The 20,730-nt window shown below is 52.1% G+C and overlaps 1 protein-coding gene and 1 long non-coding RNA gene across 3 annotated transcripts; one reads left to right on the plus strand and one right to left on the minus strand.

Annotated features, from left to right (window-relative positions):
• Positions 1-1,490: 1,490 nt before the first annotated feature.
• LOC116795137 lies at positions 1,491-10,371 on the minus strand. Of its 2 annotated transcripts, none has more exons than XR_004359972.1 (2): positions 9,211-10,371; positions 1,491-8,892 (listed from the first exon to the last, which is right to left on the minus strand). It is a non-coding gene; the product is annotated as an uncharacterized LOC116795137 (long non-coding RNA). The 2 variants fall into 2 exon arrangements; XR_004359973.1 differs by having other exon boundaries at positions 1,491-8,935.
• A 351-nt stretch (positions 10,372-10,722) lies between these two features.
• Positions 10,723-19,824, plus strand: TMEM11 (transmembrane protein 11). Its single transcript, XM_032704530.1, has 2 exons — positions 10,723-10,829; positions 18,910-19,824. Exons 1-2 carry the CDS (start codon positions 10,765-10,767, stop codon positions 19,424-19,426), a joined length of 582 nt encoding a protein of 193 aa, XP_032560421.1. The 5' UTR covers positions 10,723-10,764; the 3' UTR covers positions 19,427-19,824.
• Positions 19,825-20,730: the final 906 nt, after the last annotated feature.

The raw sequence follows: 20,730 nt of genomic DNA on the forward strand, positions 1-20,730 counted from the left end.
GGTGATATCCTGGGAAAACATGGGTGCATCAGGCTTGGGGACCAAGGAGCCAGGCTTTGAGAGCTGGTCTCTGGGCTCGGTGGATTAGGGTAGTGTGATGTTGAGTAGAAAACTTCTCATGGTGATGTCTTTCTGGAAATCCCTGTAGCAAGAGGCCCGAGACAGTGAAAGCTGGGAACTAGTTGTGAAAGTGTTTGTTTTCAGCATCATCCTGTGTTTGTCTCTGTGCCCCCATGTAACCTCACATCAGGACTTCCTCCCTGTACACGAGGAAGATGAATTGCATTTGGTGTTTTGGGGGTTGCCCCGTCTTTCCCTTCTCTGCTCATTGTTCCCCGCTCTCCCCTCAGTGGCTCCTAAAATTCTGATAGGAAAGGCTGCTTCACTTGAACACATTCCCTTTTCCCTTGCATCCCAAATGCAGGAGCATTTAGAAGCTGAAAGTAAAGCTGATTATAACCAGACCTCACCGAGCTTTGTTATCCCTCGAGAGGAGGGCAGAAAGACGCCCGACTGGATTTGTAATCACTTAGGATGTGACTAACAGCACGAGCCAGCCAGAAACCTCCCTGTGCAGCGACTCTGTTGGAAAACATCAATTTGTCAAAGCTAAAAGCTTCCATGGGAATCATACACGCTGTTTTGTTCAGGAGTAGTTGGGGTCTTTTTGGGTCCAAGATGAAATTTCTGATTAAAACAAGAAACCCAAAGACGTCCCCCCCTACCCCAAAGTAGTCAGATGATCAGTCCAGCTGCTGGCACAGATGTTTGGGGCAAGGAAACTGGTTTTAGCAGCAACCACTGTGACTTCTTGATGCCCATCAAACCCATCAGGCTCTCCAGCTGGGAGACAGGCTCACCACATGTGCAGAGTGGCTCCAGTTCCTTGGGGATGCGTGAGCTTCTCACACGCTCAGACTCCCATTCATCCAACACCTGGGTGCAGCACACTATGCTTCTCAAACCTCCCACTCCTCCCCAAATGGGTTTGGGGAGCATCCAGAGGCTGGAAGTCCTGCTTTGGCCCCTGCTGATCTGAGTCTCAGGAGCAACTTGTCCAGGAGTCCGGGCTCAGGTTTATTGGGAAAACTTGGAGCTTTCCTCCCTGCTGAGGTAGATGATTTCCAGGAGGGAAAAGGTGCCGAGTTTGCAGTGGGCACCAAGGGATCTGTCACCAGACCCTGCATCAAAGAGCTCCCCACTTATTCCCATGCCACAGTCACCTCCAGAGAGCTCCTAAACAGGAAACTGCTCCAAACCAGAGCCCCCCTGCTGCCATTCCTGCGAGTGAGGCCCCTCCGAGAGGGTTGTGCCGTCTCTGCTCTGGCTGTTGTCCTCTGTTGTGTTTTCTCTCCGTAGTAACATGCCAGTAGCTCCCTGGGGAACAAGGCCAACCCGTGGCTGCAGCCCGGGATGCACAAGCTCCTCGGGACGTCTTGTCCTCTCAACTCACCCCACACACAGCTTCTGCTTTCCTTTTTTTTTTTTTCCCCCACTTTTTGGCTCAGCAGCAGATGAGCTGAATTGCCTCCTGCCTCTGGCTTTCCTGTGTCTGAGAGTGGGAAATGGGGGCTGGCATCTGTTCCCTCCCCTTGCTCTCAGGAAATGGTTTTGCAGCAGTGTCCTAAGGAGGCTGGAGCGCAGGGGCTGCTCCAAAGGTTGGAGCACAGAAGGCCAGGCCCCTGCCCTGCTCCAGTCCTGGGCACACAAAGGTGTATTGTGGCCTGGGGCCAGCACAGAGGGACAGGGAGAAGGGAAAAAGGCTGACAGATACTTTGTGTATGCCAGGAGAGGGGGTCAGCAAAGGATGGCTGGAACAGGGTGCTTGTATCTTCCCAGATGCCTGATGTGTCCCTTGCTCGGCTCAGGTTGGGGCTGGGCTCTCTGCTTCGTCCCCTCAGGCTCGTGAGCCACCCAGCCTGGGGACTTATGTCTGGTGTCACAGCTGAGCCTGTGTCACAGGGGCCTCTGCTGCCCCTGCTTGGATGGGAGCTCTGTGCCACTGGTCCTGGTGGAAACCCTCCATGGAGAGCAAGTTTAGACCTGGTCTCTCACCCAGCTCCTGGAAAAGCTTCCCCTTCCCTGTGCACCCTGTGATTTGAGTGAGGGATTGGGGAGAGCAGGACACCAGCTGTGCTGCCATTGCTGCAGCCTCCTCCCGCTCCTGCTCTGGCTGTGCTGATTTGCATTGACTCAACTTCCTCGCTGTGGCCTCCCAGGGGAGTGTCAGCGAGTCAAACACCAGGGTCAGGCTCACGGGCACCTCTGGAGCTGGCTGAGACCTGAGCCTGCTTTGCCAAGCTCTGTCTGTGCAGGCTGATAAAACCCCCGTCCCAAAGTCCAAGGGGATGGATGAGGCAGGCGCGAGGCCGGCACACGGCGTCTCTTATGCCACGTTTTTGTGGGGTTTCTGCTCGTGTGCCCTGTCTTTGAGGGCAGCTGCAGCAAAGGGTTAGCACTGCTTCCAGCTACCCCAGCTTTCCTGGGAGCAGCCCCCCATGTCCAGGACCGGCCTCTTCCAAGCCATTGCTGTCACCTGCAGGGCCCACACCAAACCCTGTGGCACGAGTGTCCCTGGTTTCATGCACTGTGTGGCTCAGGGTCCCATCACTGAGGTGAGCACATACAGATGTGGTTATGTCCTTGGCTGAACTGGGATGTTTTTCTGAACTGGGACTGGTTTCTTGGAGCACTGACAGCACTGGCTTTCTCTGCAGAGCTGTTTGTAAAATCATTTGGACTCTGTGTGTGTTCGTCTGTGTGCTGGTGGCACCCTGCAGCTCCTGTCCTGGCTGGGGGTTTGTGGTGCTGCTGTGCTACAAGGAATATCAAGGAAAAGCCTGCCCAGGCCAGATCTGAGATTCTCTAGACACTGAATCACCTTCTGCTTTAAAATGCATTTTTGTGTGTGATACTTCTAAAGAGATCATGTAGAAAAAAAAGTATATTTTAGGAAAAATAAAGACCTTTTGCTCTGTCACCAATTTAGTTGTAAATTTCTCAAAGCTTCAGGCAGAGGCTATGGAAAGTTTTGGCCTGGGGGGAGAGTGGGGTGGAAGGGCTGGAGCGTGTGAAAGCCGCCGTTATAAGATCATTTTACAGCCTTTGGCACTGCCAGCTCTGCCTTTGCCACCCCTGGGAGAGCTGCCACCAAATATGCTGTGAGGGTGAGGGCACCTGGCTTTGCTCATGCCCCGACCTGGGTGGGTTCCTCTCGAGTGAGACAGGTCTGTGCTGCTGGGGAAGAGCTTCACCTGTTCCCATGGCTTTTTTTGGGTGTCTGGATCCACATGGAGAAACGTTGCTCTTCTCCCTTTTTTCTGTCTGCGGAGACTAAAAGAGCTTGGCTTTTTGGTGAACTAGAGGCTGAGAGGGGCAGGACTGATGCCTATAAATACTTGGGGGAACGGCAGGGAGGGAAATTATTTATGTCCACCCAAGAACAATGTTGGCACGAGAACGAGCGGGTACAAACCAGCAGGAATAAACTCGGGCTGGAAATGCGAAGGCTTCCATCCGACGTCGGAGAATCGAGTGTCTGCATAAAAGGAGCAGGAACAAAAACTTGAGCTGCTTCTCTTGAAACACAAAATTCCAATGGTCTTATTTCTAGTGCATCTTCAATGCAGGGATGAGGCGGACTGGGCTGCAGTTGTCAGCTGAAATGCAGTGACATAGGGGGTACTGAGCTCAGCTAAAGCAAACAGTGAATAGAAGTGGACATTGCAGCCCTTCAGCCTCCAAAAACCATTGAAGGGAAAGGTTCCACTATTTTAAGTGAGCTTGTGTCTTGATTGGGGAATTGTATTTCTGAAATTCACTTTTAAATCCAGAAACCGTCTAGAAATGAAGTGTTTGGTTTTGCATCAAAGGCAGAAGCTCAGGTTCTGCAGATGAAACCAGGGAGGTGTTATGAGCTCTCCTCTGATTCACATGTGTACTGAAACTTCTTCTTTCCTGTAGCTGAGCTGCTGTGAGAAAGGTCAGGGTGTTGAAACAGGAAACCTGTGTGTGTACATGTGAATTTGTGTGCACAAACCCCCTTGCACACCTGTGTGTACTTTCCTGTGTGTTTGTGGGATTTATCTCTCCAGTATCTTCCCCAAAACATGTCTAGGCAATGCTGCAACACCAGACTAAGGAGTCTTGTCCTGTTTTATGTGCCACAACAAAAAACTGTACTGGAGGAGAAAGGAATTGTTTTTCCCTCTCCTGTTTTTTGCTCTCTCCTTCACATCAGCACATCCCACCCCTCCCCACAGCTGCTTTCCTACCCTAAACGTGTTGTGTTGGCATCAGCAATTCAGGGGTGGGTAGAAAACTTGCCTCTGCTCCAGAGGCTTGGAAAGGCTGAGCAGACCTGGCTCTTCTCACACCTTTAGGGGACCAAGGAGGACACATCCAGGTGTCACTGAAAGCAAAGTCTCCCGCCCAGCACAGCTATTCCCGTGGGCACGAGGGCTGTTGTAGCAATCCCAAAGCTGCCCATCCCCTGCTGTGGGCTCCCAGGAGACCTCCCAGTCCTCACCCCTCTCTCACACCCCCCAGGTTGCCATGACAAGGCAGTGCTGCTCTACGAGTACGTGGGGAAGCGGATCGTGGACTTGCAGCACACAGAAGTGCCGGATGCCTATCGAGGGAGAGGAATAGCCAAGCACCTGGCCAAGGTACAGCCCCAAACACCCAGAAGGGCAAGAGCTGTTGCCATCCCAGCTGTGGGTAGAGATCCTGGCTGAAGCCAGGCCCCATCACGTTGGAATTGCATGGGAGCCCCCTGCTCCAATGGGAGGTGGGGTGGCTGGTGGGGCAGATGGAAATCTGGGGTCAGACATTCCTGTTTTGGTGGCGAGAGGGGCTGGGTGAGTGCTTGGCCCATTCCTTCTTGTGCCCACTGTGCAGGGGCTGATGGATCACCTCACCTGGGGGCTGGACTCCTCCTCTCAAACCTTCACTGCCCCTGTGAGCCCTGTGCCTGCCTTGGGTCCTGCAGCCATGCAGGGAGAGCTGAGGAGCCACGAGGGAATGTGGGGTGATGCTTTGGGGTTACAGCTGCTCCCTGGCCCTGTAGGTCAGGGGAAATGGGTGGCATGATGGGCTAGGTCACCTGCTGTGCAGCATCCACCAGGCTGGATGTGTTGAGGGTTAAACTGGGAACCCTGTGCTGTGCTCTCCCCACAACCCTCTCCCTCCACCTGCCTCACACAGAGGGTATCTGAGGGCAAGCTGCTGCTTCCCCCCTCTATCTGAGTGGTACAGGAGTCCAGACCCCCATGAGGCTTCAGAGGAGAGCGTAGGCTGAGGGTGGTGGTTGTAACCTGTGTGTTCTCTCTGGTTGGTCACAGGCAGCCCTGGACTTCGTGGTGGAGGAGGACCTGAAAGCTCACCTGACGTGCTGGTACATTCAGAAATACGTCAAGGAGAACCCGCTGCCGCAGTACCTGGAACACTTGCAGCCTTAAGGCAGGACTGCTCCGACACCAGCACACCTGTCCCTGACTGTCCAACGCGGCCTTCGCTTCTCTGTGGTCTCAGGAAACCCCCTCCCACACTCGCAATTCCCGTTTTTTTAAGCGTGTCCATGTGGTGCGTGAGTGTGGGCACGACCTCCTCCTCCTTGCCCACGTGTGAGCATGGCTACAGCCCCTGGGCCAGGCTGGCTCTGGGCACACGTGGCATCCCCCAGTGCTTTTCCCAAGCCAGGGGGTGGAAGAGGATGATTTTTCCACCAAACTCCATCACAAGACCAGGGGATGACTCGTGCTGCACCTCATCCTCCCCGCTCCGCTTGGCGACAACTGTGAACTTCCTGGGGGATGTTGGTTAGGGGTGATCGTGGGGCACCAGCCCCCCTTTCCTTCTGGGAGCTGGGGGAGATGCTGTAGATTAAGCTTTGTGGAACAGAGGGAGGTGCTGGAGGAGCCCCAGCCCTGAGGCAGGTTCATCCCCTCCAGCCCCTGTTGAGCTGTGTCCAAGCCCATGTGGAGTACAGATGAGAACATGTGGACCATGGTGGCACCTCGAGGGCTTTGCTGCACCAGCTGTGGAGACACTAGGACGGTGACACCTCCGAGGCAAGGGACAGGAGCCTTGTGAGGAACACACTTCAGCTGCAGGGGCTGTGGCAGAGTCTGTACAGAGGAAGAAAGGTGGCTGAGCTGCAGATGCTGCTCCCCAGAGATTCCAGCTCCTGCCCAGCCTTCTGTTCACAACCCCGGAATGGCATCCCACAGGATCATGGGCCGTCACTCCTGTCTCTGCCCCCTGCCATTGGTGCTGCCCATGCTGGTGTGGACACAGCCTGCTCAGGAGAAGAGACCAGCCCGCACAGCCAGCCCTGGCCTGAGCAATGAGGGGACATCCCAGGGCACCAGGGTGGTTTCCTGCAGCTGAAGAGGAAGGCTCCCCCCATCTCCCTCAACTCCAGCTCTGCATCCCCATCTGAGCCCCAGATCAGAGCTGTCATCCCATCCTGAGAGCAACAGGGGTAAGGCCTCCAGGACCTGCTCCTGGCCCATCTCCTGGACCCACCTGCCTCCACGTGGATGCTGATGGCTTCTCCTTACAGCCTTTGGAAAGAAGCCCTGGCTCAGGGCATTACCTCTCTGCTCAGCTCCAGGCTCAGGTGCTGGCAGCACTGCGGGGTCCTCAGCTAGCAGCAGGAACACCCTCATTTTGTGCTGTTCCCTCCATGGACAAGGACCCTGTAGCACAGCCCAGTGTTGCCACAGTTGGATGTACAGGTAACACCATGATGGCAGGGCACTGCCTGGTTCCATCTTGCTGCCTGTCCTGCCTTGCCTGGGTTTTACAGGGTATGAGCTACACCCCAGAGCATCTCCCACCAGCGTCTCGGGATTTTGCAGGGATGTGGTGTGGGAGATGATGCTTCTGACACCCCCAGCCCTGAGCAGCCACTGGGGGCTGCAGCCAGGCAGAAGGAAATGGAGAACCTTTCACCTGGAGGCCAAATCCAGACCTAGCTTAGGTCAGCAGGGACTAAAGTTTACAATCTGTGCCACGGAGTGACTGAAGCCCCAACCGAGGCAGCTCAGCCCTCTCTCAGAGCCCAGCACAAAGTCCATGGTGGCAAAGGCAAAACTCCTCCAGCCTTCTCTACTGGTTGGGATGGTCAGAGATGGAGACCTTGTGGCTGATCTCAGCCAGGGAGGCCCTGAGCTGTTCCTCCTGGTCACCAGCTCGAGGCAAAGCCCAGCTGCCTGCCCGTGCTCTTGGGCTGCCCATCACCAGTGTAACACGGCCCTCTCAGGCTTGAGTAAAACCTCCCAGACTCCATCCCTGCCCTGCACAGGGCTGTGAGACCCCTGCCCATGCCCACCTCCTGCCTGGGGAAGGACCTGTGCCTGGCAGCAGACCCACCTCTGCCTTGTGCTGCTCAGGAAAGGCCTTGGGCTCAGCCCTGCTGCCACCTCGTGTTTCTGCCCTCTTGTTGCTTATTCCACCTGGGCTGTGACCTTCAGGATGGCTTCAAGGGATTGGGAAAGGGTTGCAGGTAGCAAACTAAAGGGGCTCAAGAAGAAATCTAGGCTGCTAAGTGTTCCTTCTTTAACATGCAAAACACACTTCAACAGGAGCAAGGCTGGTTCTGGTACAGCTGTGACGACAGAACCGTCCCCGCTCTTGATCCCAAGGTGAAGCTGAACCATCTCCTCCACTGCAAGCCAAGATAAGGCACTGTTGTGTCTGTCACAGCAGGGCTGGGTGCTTGGGAGAGATGTGTGTCTGGCTGCCTCACGTGAGCCTCTGCGAGCCTCTGCCCTGGTTTTGTGCTCATTTCCACTGTGTGGCAGTTCCCAGAAGTTCCCCGTTGTGTCAGCTCACTGCAGGCTGTGCTGTGGTCACTGCACCAGCAGTGGCCTGGTGTCCAAGCCTGGCTCTGGAGCCCTTTGTGCTGCTCTGGCAGGAACCTCGTGCTTCCCAGCGCTGGATCACAAGTGGCAATCGCTGCCTTAAATCAGGCACAGCACATGGTTTTGCTGCTGCTTCCCTTCGAGGTGCTACAACCCCTCCAGTGTCTGACCCGACAGAGCTGTGTGCCAGTGTCCGTGCCAACCGTTTCTCTGCTGTATCCATCCTCTGCCTTCCCTTCCCTGTGGTCCTTGATGCCGGTGAATAGCAATACCCCCAGGTCACCAGCGATGCTGCAGTCCATGGCGCTCCTGGGATCCTGCGCTGATGGGCAGGAGATGGCTCGGGATCCCTCAGTGCTGGGCAGCCCTTCCCTGCCTCCCCACCAGCTGCCCTTTCCCAGCTGGTCTCTGCAGAAAGGAGCTTTGAGTCCTCTGCTGCCCCTTGGTGCTCACTAAGCCTGGAGGAGTTGGGGAATTTTGAACTCTCCCTGGCAACAGGAGTGTGGAAAGTGGTTTGGTCGAATATTGAGGTCCCCAAACCCATTTGAACTACAGACCTTGGTGGGTGGGGGAATGCAGGTTGCTGTCAAACCTGCTTCCACACACTCGACTTGAAACCCCCCCTCCCTCATCCGCTCTCCAGCGTTGTCTTCCTCTGTCCCAGGTTTCCGTTCTGTTGGATTCGGTGGTTACGATGTGCCTTTCCTTCTCAGGACCTGTTACAAATGACCTTTCTGCTCTTGTTTATGTTTAACATTTTATCTTTATCCCTCCCTCTGTCATACTATAAGACATGAACATAATGCATGGAATACAATACAATAAAAGTGTGGTTTAACTGACCCCCAGTGGCTGTGCCATGCTGGGGGGAGGCAGGAGGAGGTGCCCATGGAACCAGAGGGCATTGGGAGCCCCCAGCTCTGTCACCTCTGGGCTGGGTCCTGTCAGCTGAGAGTCTGTTTCCTTTGCCAGCTGACGCTCATCAGCCCTCCTTGGAACTTCAGGCCACTCTTTGGGAGTTATCCTGCAAGTGCAGCCTCTGGTGAACAGTCACTTGGTGCTTGTGTCTGTTTTTTTTAAGATGTTTGAAAACATTAAGGCGAGAAAATATTTAAATATCCAGCTGCTGTGCTTGTCCAGAGCAAGGCGGGCAGGCAGGTGACTCAGAGGGACACAAGGCACTTCCCTCCTGGAGCCAGTGCTCCTCAGCCCTGGGAGCACAGCCCAAGCACTCAGCACCCAGGGTCCAGCACAGAATTTGTGCCACTTTAACACTGAGTGGAGGCTGGAGTTTGGGACTCAACGTGCCAGGGAGGGTGGAGAAGGGGCCCAGCTTATTTACAGTTATAATTTGATCCGAAGTGACAAGTGGCCCCGGGGCTGCAGCTCGAGCAGGCGGAGCAGGGTTTGCTGCTCCCCAGGGACAGCGCCGTAGGTTTGGGGCTGTAGCTGGGCTGTTGCTGGTAACACACTCTTGTTTACATTCCACATTCCAGACGGTCCATGCTCCGGCCTGTCCCAGCAGTGCTGCACGTTCTGCCGGGCTGGGCACGCTTCCCAAACACCTCTTGTTCCTGCAAATGCGCCCTTAACCTCCAGCAAAACAGCTGCCCCCCCAGTTACAACTGAACTGCAGCGGTGTGGGAGGGCCCTGCAGGCTGGAAGAGCAGCCTCGGGATCGCTGGGAAGGTGGAGGCAGCCAGGAGTTTGTTCTCTTGTCACATTGCATCACTTGGGAATAATGCTGTCAAAAAGAGGGGTTTTGCTAGTTCTGGGAGATGCAGAGGCAGCACCGCTCTCTCCTGAGGGGTGATGGGATCTGAGGGCACATCTATCCCTGAGAGGAAGGAGGTTGCAGAGCAGGGAACTGCTGTTTGTTAACGGAAAACTTAAAATTTCTGAGAAAAAGGCTCCTTTCCTGGGAGGAATCAGACTAGGAGCAAGAGGGGGCCCTGCAGAGGCACAAGGATCCCTTGTGAGATCACTATCCAAACACCCTGGCACAGGTCCCCTTGGATGACCCTGCTGTGCTGGGGAGCGGACCTGGGGCCAGAGGCTGAGGGCAAGATGGTCCTGGGACACCCTCACAAAACCTTCAACATCCACTTCTGCTGGATCCACAGGAGCTGGCAGACCTCTGGCAGTACCTGCATTTCGTTTCTAGAGAAGCGTTTGGTGATAAACTTTATATTGATTCGATGATGTCAGAGGTCTTTTTCAACCTAAGTGATCCTGTGATTTATTCCTCCTCAGAGATGCGGCAGGGGAGCCTCCCCATTCCCTGCTCCTCTTTCGGGATCGATTAAAGGGGCCAAATTCACCCCAAAACGCCCATCCTCTCCTCTCTGCGAGGCGCTGCTCGAGGGGATCCTGCATCCCTTCTCCCCTGCAGGGAGGGAACCACCTGATCCTTTCGGAGCAGCAACACGAGGCGATGCTGAAGCCGCCGAGCTCCGCCGAGCTCTGCCGACCCTCAGCTGCCGCTCCCGGCGCGGCCTGGCCGCACCCCCTCATGGCGGGGCCGCGGGGCAGGCCGGGACTCGCTCTCACGGCCGGCCCCCTCCGGCGGCAGATCCCGGGCGGCGGGGCCGAGCCGAGCTCCCCGCGGGGTGCCCCGCCGCCGGTGCCCGGAGCTGCGCCCGGGGGTCCCCCAGGGGTCCCACTGCGGTGCCCGCCCGACCCTGCCACCCCCGTTCCCACCGGGGGACTACACACCCCAGAGGGTCGCACGGCCGCGCGGTAGCGCGGAGCACCATGGGACTTGTAGTCCCGTCACTGGTCTGACCCCTCCCCGCGCATCGGCCGCCGCCGCTCTCGCGCACTACATCTCCCGTCGGGCACCGCGGCGCGGCCGCGGGCCGCCGGCGGAGACATTTGCGAGCCGAGTGTCTCCAAGATGGCGGCGTGGGGAAGGAGGCGCGGTGGCCCCGGCGGCACCAACAGCGGCGGCGGCCGGGAGAGGTGAGGGGGCGGCGGGGGAACGGGGCGAGGCGCGGCGGGGGGATCGGGGCCGCACCGCCCGCGGCTCCCCGCGGCCCCGCGGCGAGGGCGGGGGCGCCGCGAGGGGAGCGCGGCCGGGCGGGGCGGGCGCGGGACGCGGCCCCGCGGGGGCGCGGAGGGGCCGGGGGCGCCCGGCGGGGCCGGGGCCGGAGGGGCGGCCGCGGGCGGGGAAGGTCAGCGCCGCCCGAGGGGTGAAGGCGGCGGCGCTGCCCGTGGCGGGATGCGGCCCTGGGGGCCGGGAGGAGGAGGGCCGGCCCCGGGAGGCTCCTTCCGTCCACGGCTATTTTTAAAGGCGGGGAGGGAGCGGCGAGTCCTCCAGGGTGACCTCCTTCTGCCGGGGCCCGGCGGGCGCGGGGCTCGGTACCGCGCCCGCTGCTGCTACCGCCGGGGCGGGAGAGCCGCCAGGGCAGGCTGGGACTGCCCGCGGAGCAGCGGTGGAAGTTTGGGAATCGGTAACTTTAAAATGGAAAGAAAGAGACAGAAAGAAATGTCACAGAATCACTTAGGGTGGAAAAGACGTCTGAGATCGTCGAGTTCAGCCTGTGACCGAACACTACCTTGTCAGCCAGACCAGAGTACCGAGTGCCTCACCCAGTCTTTCCTTAAACAGCTCCAGGGACGGTGACTCCACCATTCCCTGGGCAGCCTATTCCAGTCGGCCTTTCTGGGAAGAAATTCTTCCTGATGTCCGACCTGTAAGCCTCCCCTGGCACATCTTGAGACAATGTCTCGTTGAGCTACTTTAAAAATCTGTGTGCACAGTTCTCCACCTGCTGAAAATGTTTGGGTTTATCCCGCATTTCCTGACGTTGGCATTTTTCTGTCCTGCCCCAGGGCTGACTGATGCAACCGGCAGCTGCTGAAAGCTGCTGCAGTGTTTTGTGAGTTTTCTTTTGTCCTGCTGCCTCACCTCGAAACTCTGATATCCCTCTTAACTAGAAACTATGATATCCCTCTTAATTTTTGTTGTGGCTTTTCCTTCACTTTGTTCCCTTACTGCAATTCAGCACCATTTGCTTTGATGGTGTTGAATCTACACAGCCAAGGGAGAGCCACAAGTAGCCCTCAAAATTCTGGCGCTGATGTGAATTGCAGGAATGCTGTCTGTGTTCAGGGAATTCAAAAGTAATTGTACTGGAAGAGCCAATGGAATTTCTGCATCAGTGTGGTTCATATAAACAGCTAAGAATACCACAGTGGTAAAGCTGTCTGCACCCAGTGCTGGCACTGCCCCAGCACGGGAGGTGTGGAGTTTTCATGGGGATTTTTTCATGTGGCACAGACCTGTCCTCTCAGCAGAAGAGAAGGGGGGGAAAAGAAAAAGGTATGGAAAAAAGCACTTAGTAACTTCAATAAAAATTATTCTTCCAGGGTGAAAACTGACGCAGACTTAAAAGTGAGTTCTTGCCATGTAACTTCATCTGTGAACTGTACAATAATTGTTGTTTGAGGTGATTTGTTTTCAAAGCTGTGATTGCTCTTGATCTTATGATGAAAAATATTCATAAACACGAGTCATTCCATGAACCTGCTGCATATATTATTTTTCCTTTGCCAGTGAGAAGGAGATGGAACAGAACAGATCTACCACTGAGCAGCGTTTCACAATCTCCATCAAAAGAGATGGTGGTTTTTTAGGTGTCACCCTGTACAAACGTGATGGAGGATGATGTTTTGGGTGACGACAGCGAGGTGCTGCTTCTTCCTGGCAGCTGCAGAGCAGGAGATACACATGACAGGGCCTCTGCCTCTCCATCAGAGGCTGATCCCAAATCACACCCGCCTGTCTTGTTTGGCTGCTGCAGCACAGGTTGTGTACAGGCAGCACTGACAGACCTGATGTCATCACATGATGACATGGGCTTTTTATAGGGTGAATACAGTTTTCTTACTCTGGGCAGGATTCTTGTCCAAAGACACATTCCTTTGAACTGAATATGCTGATCCAGTTTTCCTCGTAACTGAGCTGCTCGAGGAGTGTTTGTAGTTGTCAGCCAGACGGTCTAAAAGGCATCTGTGTGTCGGAGGTGGTGTGAGGAGACTCAGTACTGAATAAAATCCTGTCTGCTGTGAGACTAGAGCAGCTTTCATTTAAAAATATATATATATAAAAAAAAAAGACCAGCAGCTCTATCTGTGGAGACTGAATCCCTTCATAAATGGCTTTATTGATACAGAGAAGTCTGTAATTGGTCAAAAAGCGCTTTCCTCGCTAGGAGTGAATGTAAGGACATTAATTTCACAGGATGTTGACTGTGAACTCCAGCTGGCTCTGGTGGTGAAATAATAACATTCAACAAAAAACCCAAAAACACTGAAGGGAACCAACTAAATATTTGTTTTTCTTCATTCTGGATAGACTCTTTAATGGAGACTGTCTAAAGGGAATTGTTGATCTGTAGACCAAAACAACTTTTTCATACAGAACAGACACTGGATTGTACTGGGTGTGTTTGTATAAAAGGCAGTGGACAGCGTGTCGTTTGTTCCCCTGGGAGATGTTCTGACAAACTCTGGAAAGAACAGCTTTCATGTCATCACTGCTGCCTGCACTGGCTCCTCTCTGCCCTTACTGAGCTCTCTCACTACCTGCACTGCTCAGATTTCTGGTACTCTGCTTGCAGCAATGATTGACCTATTTCCATCAGCTTGGCTAATCATTAGTTGACTAAAAATTGACACCTCCTCGTTGTCCAGGGGCTGGAGTTTGTTGTTATGGTTTGGTGATGTTTTCCTTAGTGTTCAGGGAACTTTCTGGTCCCTTGTTGAGGCTGCTTGACGATCTCCCCAGTGTTCTCCTGTCATTTTTCCTGTTTGTGTTTAAGGTGCATCTTCTGCACTAAGGTCTTGCTTTATTGCTAAGCTTTTCCTGTTCTTCCTCTGCTTTAATGCCCTTCTTAAGGCCCTGGGCCTGGTAGATTGTGGGGGCACTCAGCAGAGAAACAATTCCCCAGGTGTTTGAGCTGGGACATGTTGGTGCTTTCCGTGCACCATCCCCTGAGTAGGAGCACACTCGTGAATATGACTTGGAGGTGGAATATTTCCACTGAGAATTAAAGCCAGTCCACAGCTCATTCCTTAATCTTGAAATTAAATTAAATTTCTTCAAGGAGGATTTATGTTGGAGGGAGGGAAGTTTAGTGTTTGAATTTGTCATGCCTCGACTCTTGACTTGCTCCAGCTTGGCTGAGAGGCTGACAATACCCACAGACATACTCTGGCCATCTAGAATGTCTTTTTTTTTTTTGCAGATCACTTGCACAACCAGCACAAAGCCCCCCTTGCACTGCTGAACTAGACTCTTTGTGCTGTTTGTGACACATCTTATCACACTGCTGCAAGCCTTTCCTTTCTTACTGTCTTAACTACTGATCAAACCGGTCTTCATTTGCAGTTAATCTGATTGCCTGTTTGGTGCTCTGAGCAATACTGTTGCCCAGGAATATTCTCCTGTTTTAAAAAAAACTTCAATAAAACTCGACTTATGTGTTAAGGGAGGGGTTTAAAAGGAACTTTCTTTTGCCCAGAACTGTACCTGCGCTTTGTGCAGCTTGAGGTTGTTTCTAAGTGTGATCCTGAGCATTCTGGAGAACTGAGATAGTTGGATGACTTGAAACCCTCACCAAAACTCTGTCTGGCAGACTGAGGAATGCCATTAGGCTGAGGGCAACAAACTTGGGAGGCTCAGGCAGGTGAGCAGTGGCAGGAGGAGGCTGGGGGTTCTCCCAGGATGCTTTTACTTGCCTTGTTCTCAGCACTCTCTTCCTTTGTTTCTCCCATTTCCACTTGGCACCTGGCAAAACTGAAGGTCTTTTCACATGGAGTGGCATTGTGCTTCCTCCTTGGAATGTTATTTCTTTATCCACAGGAAAAAAAACTATCAAATTGAAACTTCCGTTGAATTGAATTGAAGCAGCAAGTTGCTGTTTTCAGGAGCCTGATTCCAAGCTGGAGGCACAGAAATGGAGCTGCTCTGAGGGGTGGAACTTAGGGAAAAATTCTTCCCTGTGAGGGTGGTGAAGCCCTGGCACAGGTTGCCCAGAGAAGCTGTGGCTGCCCCATGCCTGGAAATGTCCAAGGCCAGGATGGACGGGGCTTGGAGCAACCTGGGCTAGTGGAAGGTGTCCCTGCCCATGGCAGGGGGTGGAACTGGATGGTCTTTTAAATTCCCTTCCAACCCAAACCATTCCATGATTCTATGAATTGCTGGAGCTGCTATTGTTCAGCAGCTGCAGCACCCCTCTCCTGGTGCTCTCTGATATTCCCATGTTAGGAAGACAATCCAAATGTAATTTGAACCTTGCCCTATAGCTAACACAGACACTTCTGCCCCTCCTGCTGCTGTAGGTCTGTTAACAATGGATTCCTTATTTATAACTTTGGCAATACCAAAATTTGACATGGGTGATTTTTAAGTGATTTATATCTTGCTGTGCCGAATAGTTCAGAGTTCTGTCACATTTCCCCACCCAGGCATTCATTCTGCAGCTGGAATGAGACACTAAAGTTTCTCAAGTATAGAAAGCCTGAAGCTGCAATAGCACAAATATTTGGATATAAGGTCCAGAATTATTCTTACAGAACAACTGTACAACTTGTTAACTTAGCCCTCTTTTTTGAGGTGGGGAGACAGGTCCTGGAAAATCATTTGGTTCAGTAATAACAACTGCTTTTAGGTTCTGGTCTGTCTAGTAAACAGCCTGATGGGCTTCTGAACACCAGGCAGCATTTTATGTCTTCTGGAACTAGGTGCTCTCCGGTTATTTACTATTCTTTTCAATAAAACAGAGTTTATACAAAATCCCCACACTTGATGACTTGATGCCAGCTCAGAGTTGCTTGCACAGCTCTGCATTTGTGTTTGTCATGGCCAGGGGGTGGGTGACAAGCTCCAAAAGGCAAATTCCGTGGCCTCCACTGTTTGATCAAATCCAGTTGCTTTGAGTGGATTTGTTGGTTTGCAGCTGCTGTGTTCAATTGAAAGGCTGTGTCAGGAGAGATCGACTCTGTGCATTGAGGTCCTCACTCCTACTCAGCTGAAACCTCCTCAAGCCCACGTATCTCATCTGTGTCTTTTTCTGTATCATCTGAAATCAAACCAGTTTTCAGCTTTTCTTGCTCTGGGGGCAGCCAGTTCTTGTGTGGAAGTAATAACGTGGTAACCCCACTTCTCTGGAAGACTTGCTGCTTGCCTTGCTGACTCTTCATGTGTCCTCTCATTTGAGCAGTTAACTTTTTGTTCTTTGTCGTTGTTTTTGGCTTGTCTGTTTTGCCATTTGCAGCTTCAGCACTGTGATATAGATTTATTCTGATTTTTAGAGGACTAATTTGAGGAAAAAGCACAGTCAGGGGGACAGACTTTTTCAGGGATGAAGCCTTTGCACAGCTTAGTTGCCAGCGGTTTTTCTTTTCCAACAGAACATACTTTAAATTCTGCTTGTTTTGGCGTAGGAGGATTGTGCTTTTCTTGACTTTATTGTTATAAAGCCCCAGAGCCTGGCAAGCCAAAAGATTCCAGAGGAGATGGGCAGTGCTGCCTCTGGGCAATCTGTTGGATTCCTGCTCTCTGACAGGTGTTCATGGTATGGCTCTGCTTGTGCAGTGATGGTGAAAGGAAAAAGGGATGTTCAGAGGGAAGGACAGCAAGGAGATCTGAGCAAGAAGAAGTGAGGCTGATGGGTTAATGCCACCTATGCTGGTGCTGAGCCTGGAAAAATCCCATGTAATGTGTTTACTGAATTCCTGGACTTAGAAGCCCAGTTCCCATGGCTCCTGAACAGGCAGAGAAGGAACAGGCTCGCTTCATGTGTGTTTTCCCAGTGATGGCAGGAGATCCTGGAGTGACAAGGCCACTGTGCTATTCCTAAGCCTCTGGGAAGTTCTTAGTTGAATTTAGATTCTGCTTCTCTCTTTTGCAGACCCATCTGCATGTTCCTAAGTATTACAACACACTGAAAGTGCTCCTTGGTAGGAAATACTAATTTTATCTGGAGGGTTGTGTTAGCACTGGGTCGGCTTCCAGCTCAAAAATGCCTTTCAGCAATAGCTTTTCCATGAAGTCATTATGCCCCAGTGAGTGGTTTCACACAGTCTGGGTGGTGGTGTGCAGAGTTACCTTAAATCTCAGCATGTCTTTTGTAATGAAACTGGAGTATTTGATTCGGAAGAAGCTGCACTTGGGCCACCAAGAAGAAGAGTCCTTGGCAGGAGCCATGACCACCAGTGTCCTTAATGTCAGTGTAATAACACCTGCTTAACTGGTTCTTTGTTAGAAACTCCTTATATAGGTGCTTTCTTTAAATTTTTTTTCTTTAAATACCTTCCAATTCACCACAGAACATCAGAGCCCACCACATCCTGTGCTGAAAGAGTTAATGAAATTTCCCAAACAATGTCTGACAAGCTGATGGCCCTAAAGAAGCCCCTGGCATACACGGAATTCAGGTGGATTTTTATTTTTCTTTCTACCCATGAACAGGCCAAGGGGGAAATGCACTGCAGAGAACTCAATAACTGCCTTTAAGTTGAGTTTTCATTGTGGGTTATATAAATTCCAGCCAGACTTTTAATGAAATTGCTTATTACTCTGCTTTCGGAGACGGTGGTGCCTCTCCAGTCCTGCTGATTGATGTTTGCTGCTGTTACAAACGCAGCTACTTCTGGCAACAGCTTGTAATTTAACAATATTCTTGATTACAGCTGGCCACTGCTCAATCCCCTTTGCAGCATGAGTGGAGCTGCACATTAAGGATAATGTTTGGCAACAGCAGCTTGTGAATGTGTATTTTTCTCCCTTATTTTCCAGTGCATGCACATAAGTACCGCTGCACTAATGGAGCAAAAAGTGCTCCTTTCATTCTCCACATCAGCAGTGTTTTCCTCCTGGTATCAGGAGGGTCTAAATGCTGTTAGGATGAGGCTGTTTTGTCTGCTGAGATTAGGTCAAATGTGTGTGTGATTTGTTCTCTTTCTGCTAAAGGAATCTGCTAGATATTTTTATCCTTGAGAGGCCACGTGCTCAATTTTGCTCTGGTTAAACACAAGTATGTCAGAAATAGTCATTTCTGCTTAGAAGGGAGGATTTTGCTGTATTCTAATGGATAGGTTTTTACCCTTTCTCAGGGCAGGTGAGCAGTCATAATCCTATTCCTTAGCAGTCTGTACATGAATGTGGCTGCAGCTGTGGTGATGTGGTGGAGGGTGAAGGGAAGGTGGAAACTGATATGACTTGAGGTAGTTAAAAGCTGCTGCTCCAATACAAGTCCTGTGAATCCCCTGTCAGTAGGGAATGTGCTCCCAGGTAACACGAGCAGCTCTTTCTTCACTGCTAAAGCGTGTCTGGGTTAAAAATGTTCCTTTCTTGCTTTGCTGCATCCTACGTCAGGAGAAGGGAGTGTTCTGCAACAGAGCGCTCTGCTGCCTTCCTCACCTTGTTTCAGCAATGTTTCTTGGCCATCCTTGTTGCATTTGCTATGGATTTACTAGGTTGGGTTTACTATGGAGGACTAAATATCAAGCTTCATCAGTGGTAAGGAGGTAACTATTGTGGGGTGAAAGCAGAGATGCTTCCTCTCTCAAAACCTTCCAATGCAGTTTGTCCTCTCGATGGATGAGCTGCTGGGTTTATTTTCTATGAAAACTCCTGAAGTCTGTGTGGTTTGTTCAGTGGGGCGTTGTGGTCACTAAGGTGTGAGTGACACTTCCACTGTCTCCAGAGAAACTGCTTGGGTATCAGTGTGAGGAACCATTTCAGGACTGTTAACAAGATCCTATTTCTCAAATTGCTTTATATCCCCCAAGTCAGGAAAAGGTAAGAAAAATATGTTGCCTTATTTTGGGATGAATTATTGTACAGCAGGTGTAATGAGCTGATGTGAAATGAAGCTTGAGTTGAAAGAGCTGCTGGTTGTGGAACACGGGCAGTGCCTGACCTTGAGGGGCTGCCCTCACTTGGGGCACTTCTCTGCTGCTCTCAGAGCCGGGTGGGTGAACAGCCCGTCCTTAAGCTCTGTCGTTTTAATTCCGAGTTTCCCGTTAACAGGGTCACCTTGTCCTCCACGGACTGTTACATTGTGCACGAGATCTACAACGGGGAGAATGCTCAGGACCAGTTTGAGTATGAGCTGGAGCAGGCCCTGGAAGCGCAGTACAAGTACATCGTGATAGAGCCCACGCGCATCGGGGACGAGACGGCCCGATGGATCACCGTCGGGAACTGCCTGCACAAGACGGCCGTGCTGGCGGGCACCACCTGCCTCTTCACCCCCCTGGCACTTCCAGTAGATTATTCTCACTACATCTCCCTGCCCGCTGGAGTGCTGAGCGTGGCCTGCTGCACCCTCTACGGGATCTCGTGGCAGTTTGATCCCTGCTGCAAGTACCAAGTCGAGTACGATGCCTATAAACTCTCCCGCCTGCCCCTGCATACGCTCACCTCGTCCACCCCCGTGGTGCTGGTGAGGAAGGACGACCTGCACAGAAAGAGACTGCACAACACGATAGCACTCGCTGCCCTGGTGTACTGTGTAAAGAAGATCTATGAACTCTATGCTGTATGACTTCAGCAGGGAAGAGAGAAACCCACAAAGACAAGTGTATTAAGACTCCCACAGTAACATTTTGTTTTTCCTCTTTGAGAAGCAGTGGAGACTGGGAAGGATTTGGTTTAATAGAGCTGTTATTTTTCAAATAACAAATCACTGGTGCACCAAGGTTTTTCAGTTCTTCGTTACACTTGAGATGTGGATGTGTGGTGACTTGAGATCCGTATGTTAGGCCAGGGGAGTCCAATCCAGCAGCGGAATGTGGATGAAATAAAGCAATAGAAAGAGGGGGTGTGAGAGCTGCTTTTTTTTTTTTTTTTTTTTTTTTTTTGGAAACAATTAAGTATATTGTTTAATTGTATTACACAGAACCAGCCAGAAGTTATCATTGACCATTAAAGGATGAGAATTTCAAATGCTTTTGCTCTCTTGTCACTGTTATCACAGTTCCCTTTGCTCTTGTGCTTCCTGGGGGTGGAGGCTTTGCTCTGAGAGTTACAGTGGTGGTAATTATTAATGCCTGGTCACACACAGACCTGACACTCCTCTTGTCCATTGCACATGGCAGCAGTGTCCATGTTACCTCACAGCAGCCATCTGCTGAAGGAACAACTGTAGGATGTTGCTTTCCCTCTTGCTTGTGTTTCCTGGAGGAGCCTTATTTGTTACCTCAGGTTGATACCTTTTTGGTAATTGCTTCAACATTGATGGCTGGGGGTAAAGGTGCCTCAGTTCTCTGCTGCCCTGCCACCTTTTAGCTCTAAACTCAAAATCTTGTTCCTAGCTTGGGAAGTATTTACTGTTTTGCAAGGTCTGCCTGTTACTTCTAAAAGATAGGGACTGGCTACCTCTAATCTCTTCCTACCAGATGGAAAATGGGCGTGGCTGGCGTTTGCAGGGCCAGTTTGGCACAGCTTCAGGTGTTGGGATCGGGATACAAGAGCAAAGCCTGCAGTAAAAGCTGCTTGTGCACAGGTGTGCTCCCTGCTCCAGTGGTAGCTGCAGCCTGACCTCCACGGCTGCAACACCGACCTTGGCAGGGCCTCTCACAAGGTCAGACACCAAATGGAGTTGTTCTGTCTGTATCTTTCCAAATTTCCACAGCAGGCACCAAGAACTCCCCCTGTCCTTGCCTCCAGCATCTGCAGTTGTGACTTGTGCTTTTCTGCTGAGGCAGCTTTTGTGTGAGCAGGACACACAGCCTGTCTGTGTGTGCTGGGCAGGCTGGGGCTGCTGGGAGTTCTCAGCCTTTAGCACCTGCACAGGCAGCTGTACCTGAGCGGGCCTGGGGGCTGGAGGAAACTCCAGTGGCAGGGAGA

Source organism: Chiroxiphia lanceolata, chromosome 16, assembly GCF_009829145.1.
Source record: "Chiroxiphia lanceolata isolate bChiLan1 chromosome 16, bChiLan1.pri, whole genome shotgun sequence".
Taxonomy (NCBI): domain Eukaryota; kingdom Metazoa; phylum Chordata; class Aves; order Passeriformes; family Pipridae; genus Chiroxiphia; species Chiroxiphia lanceolata.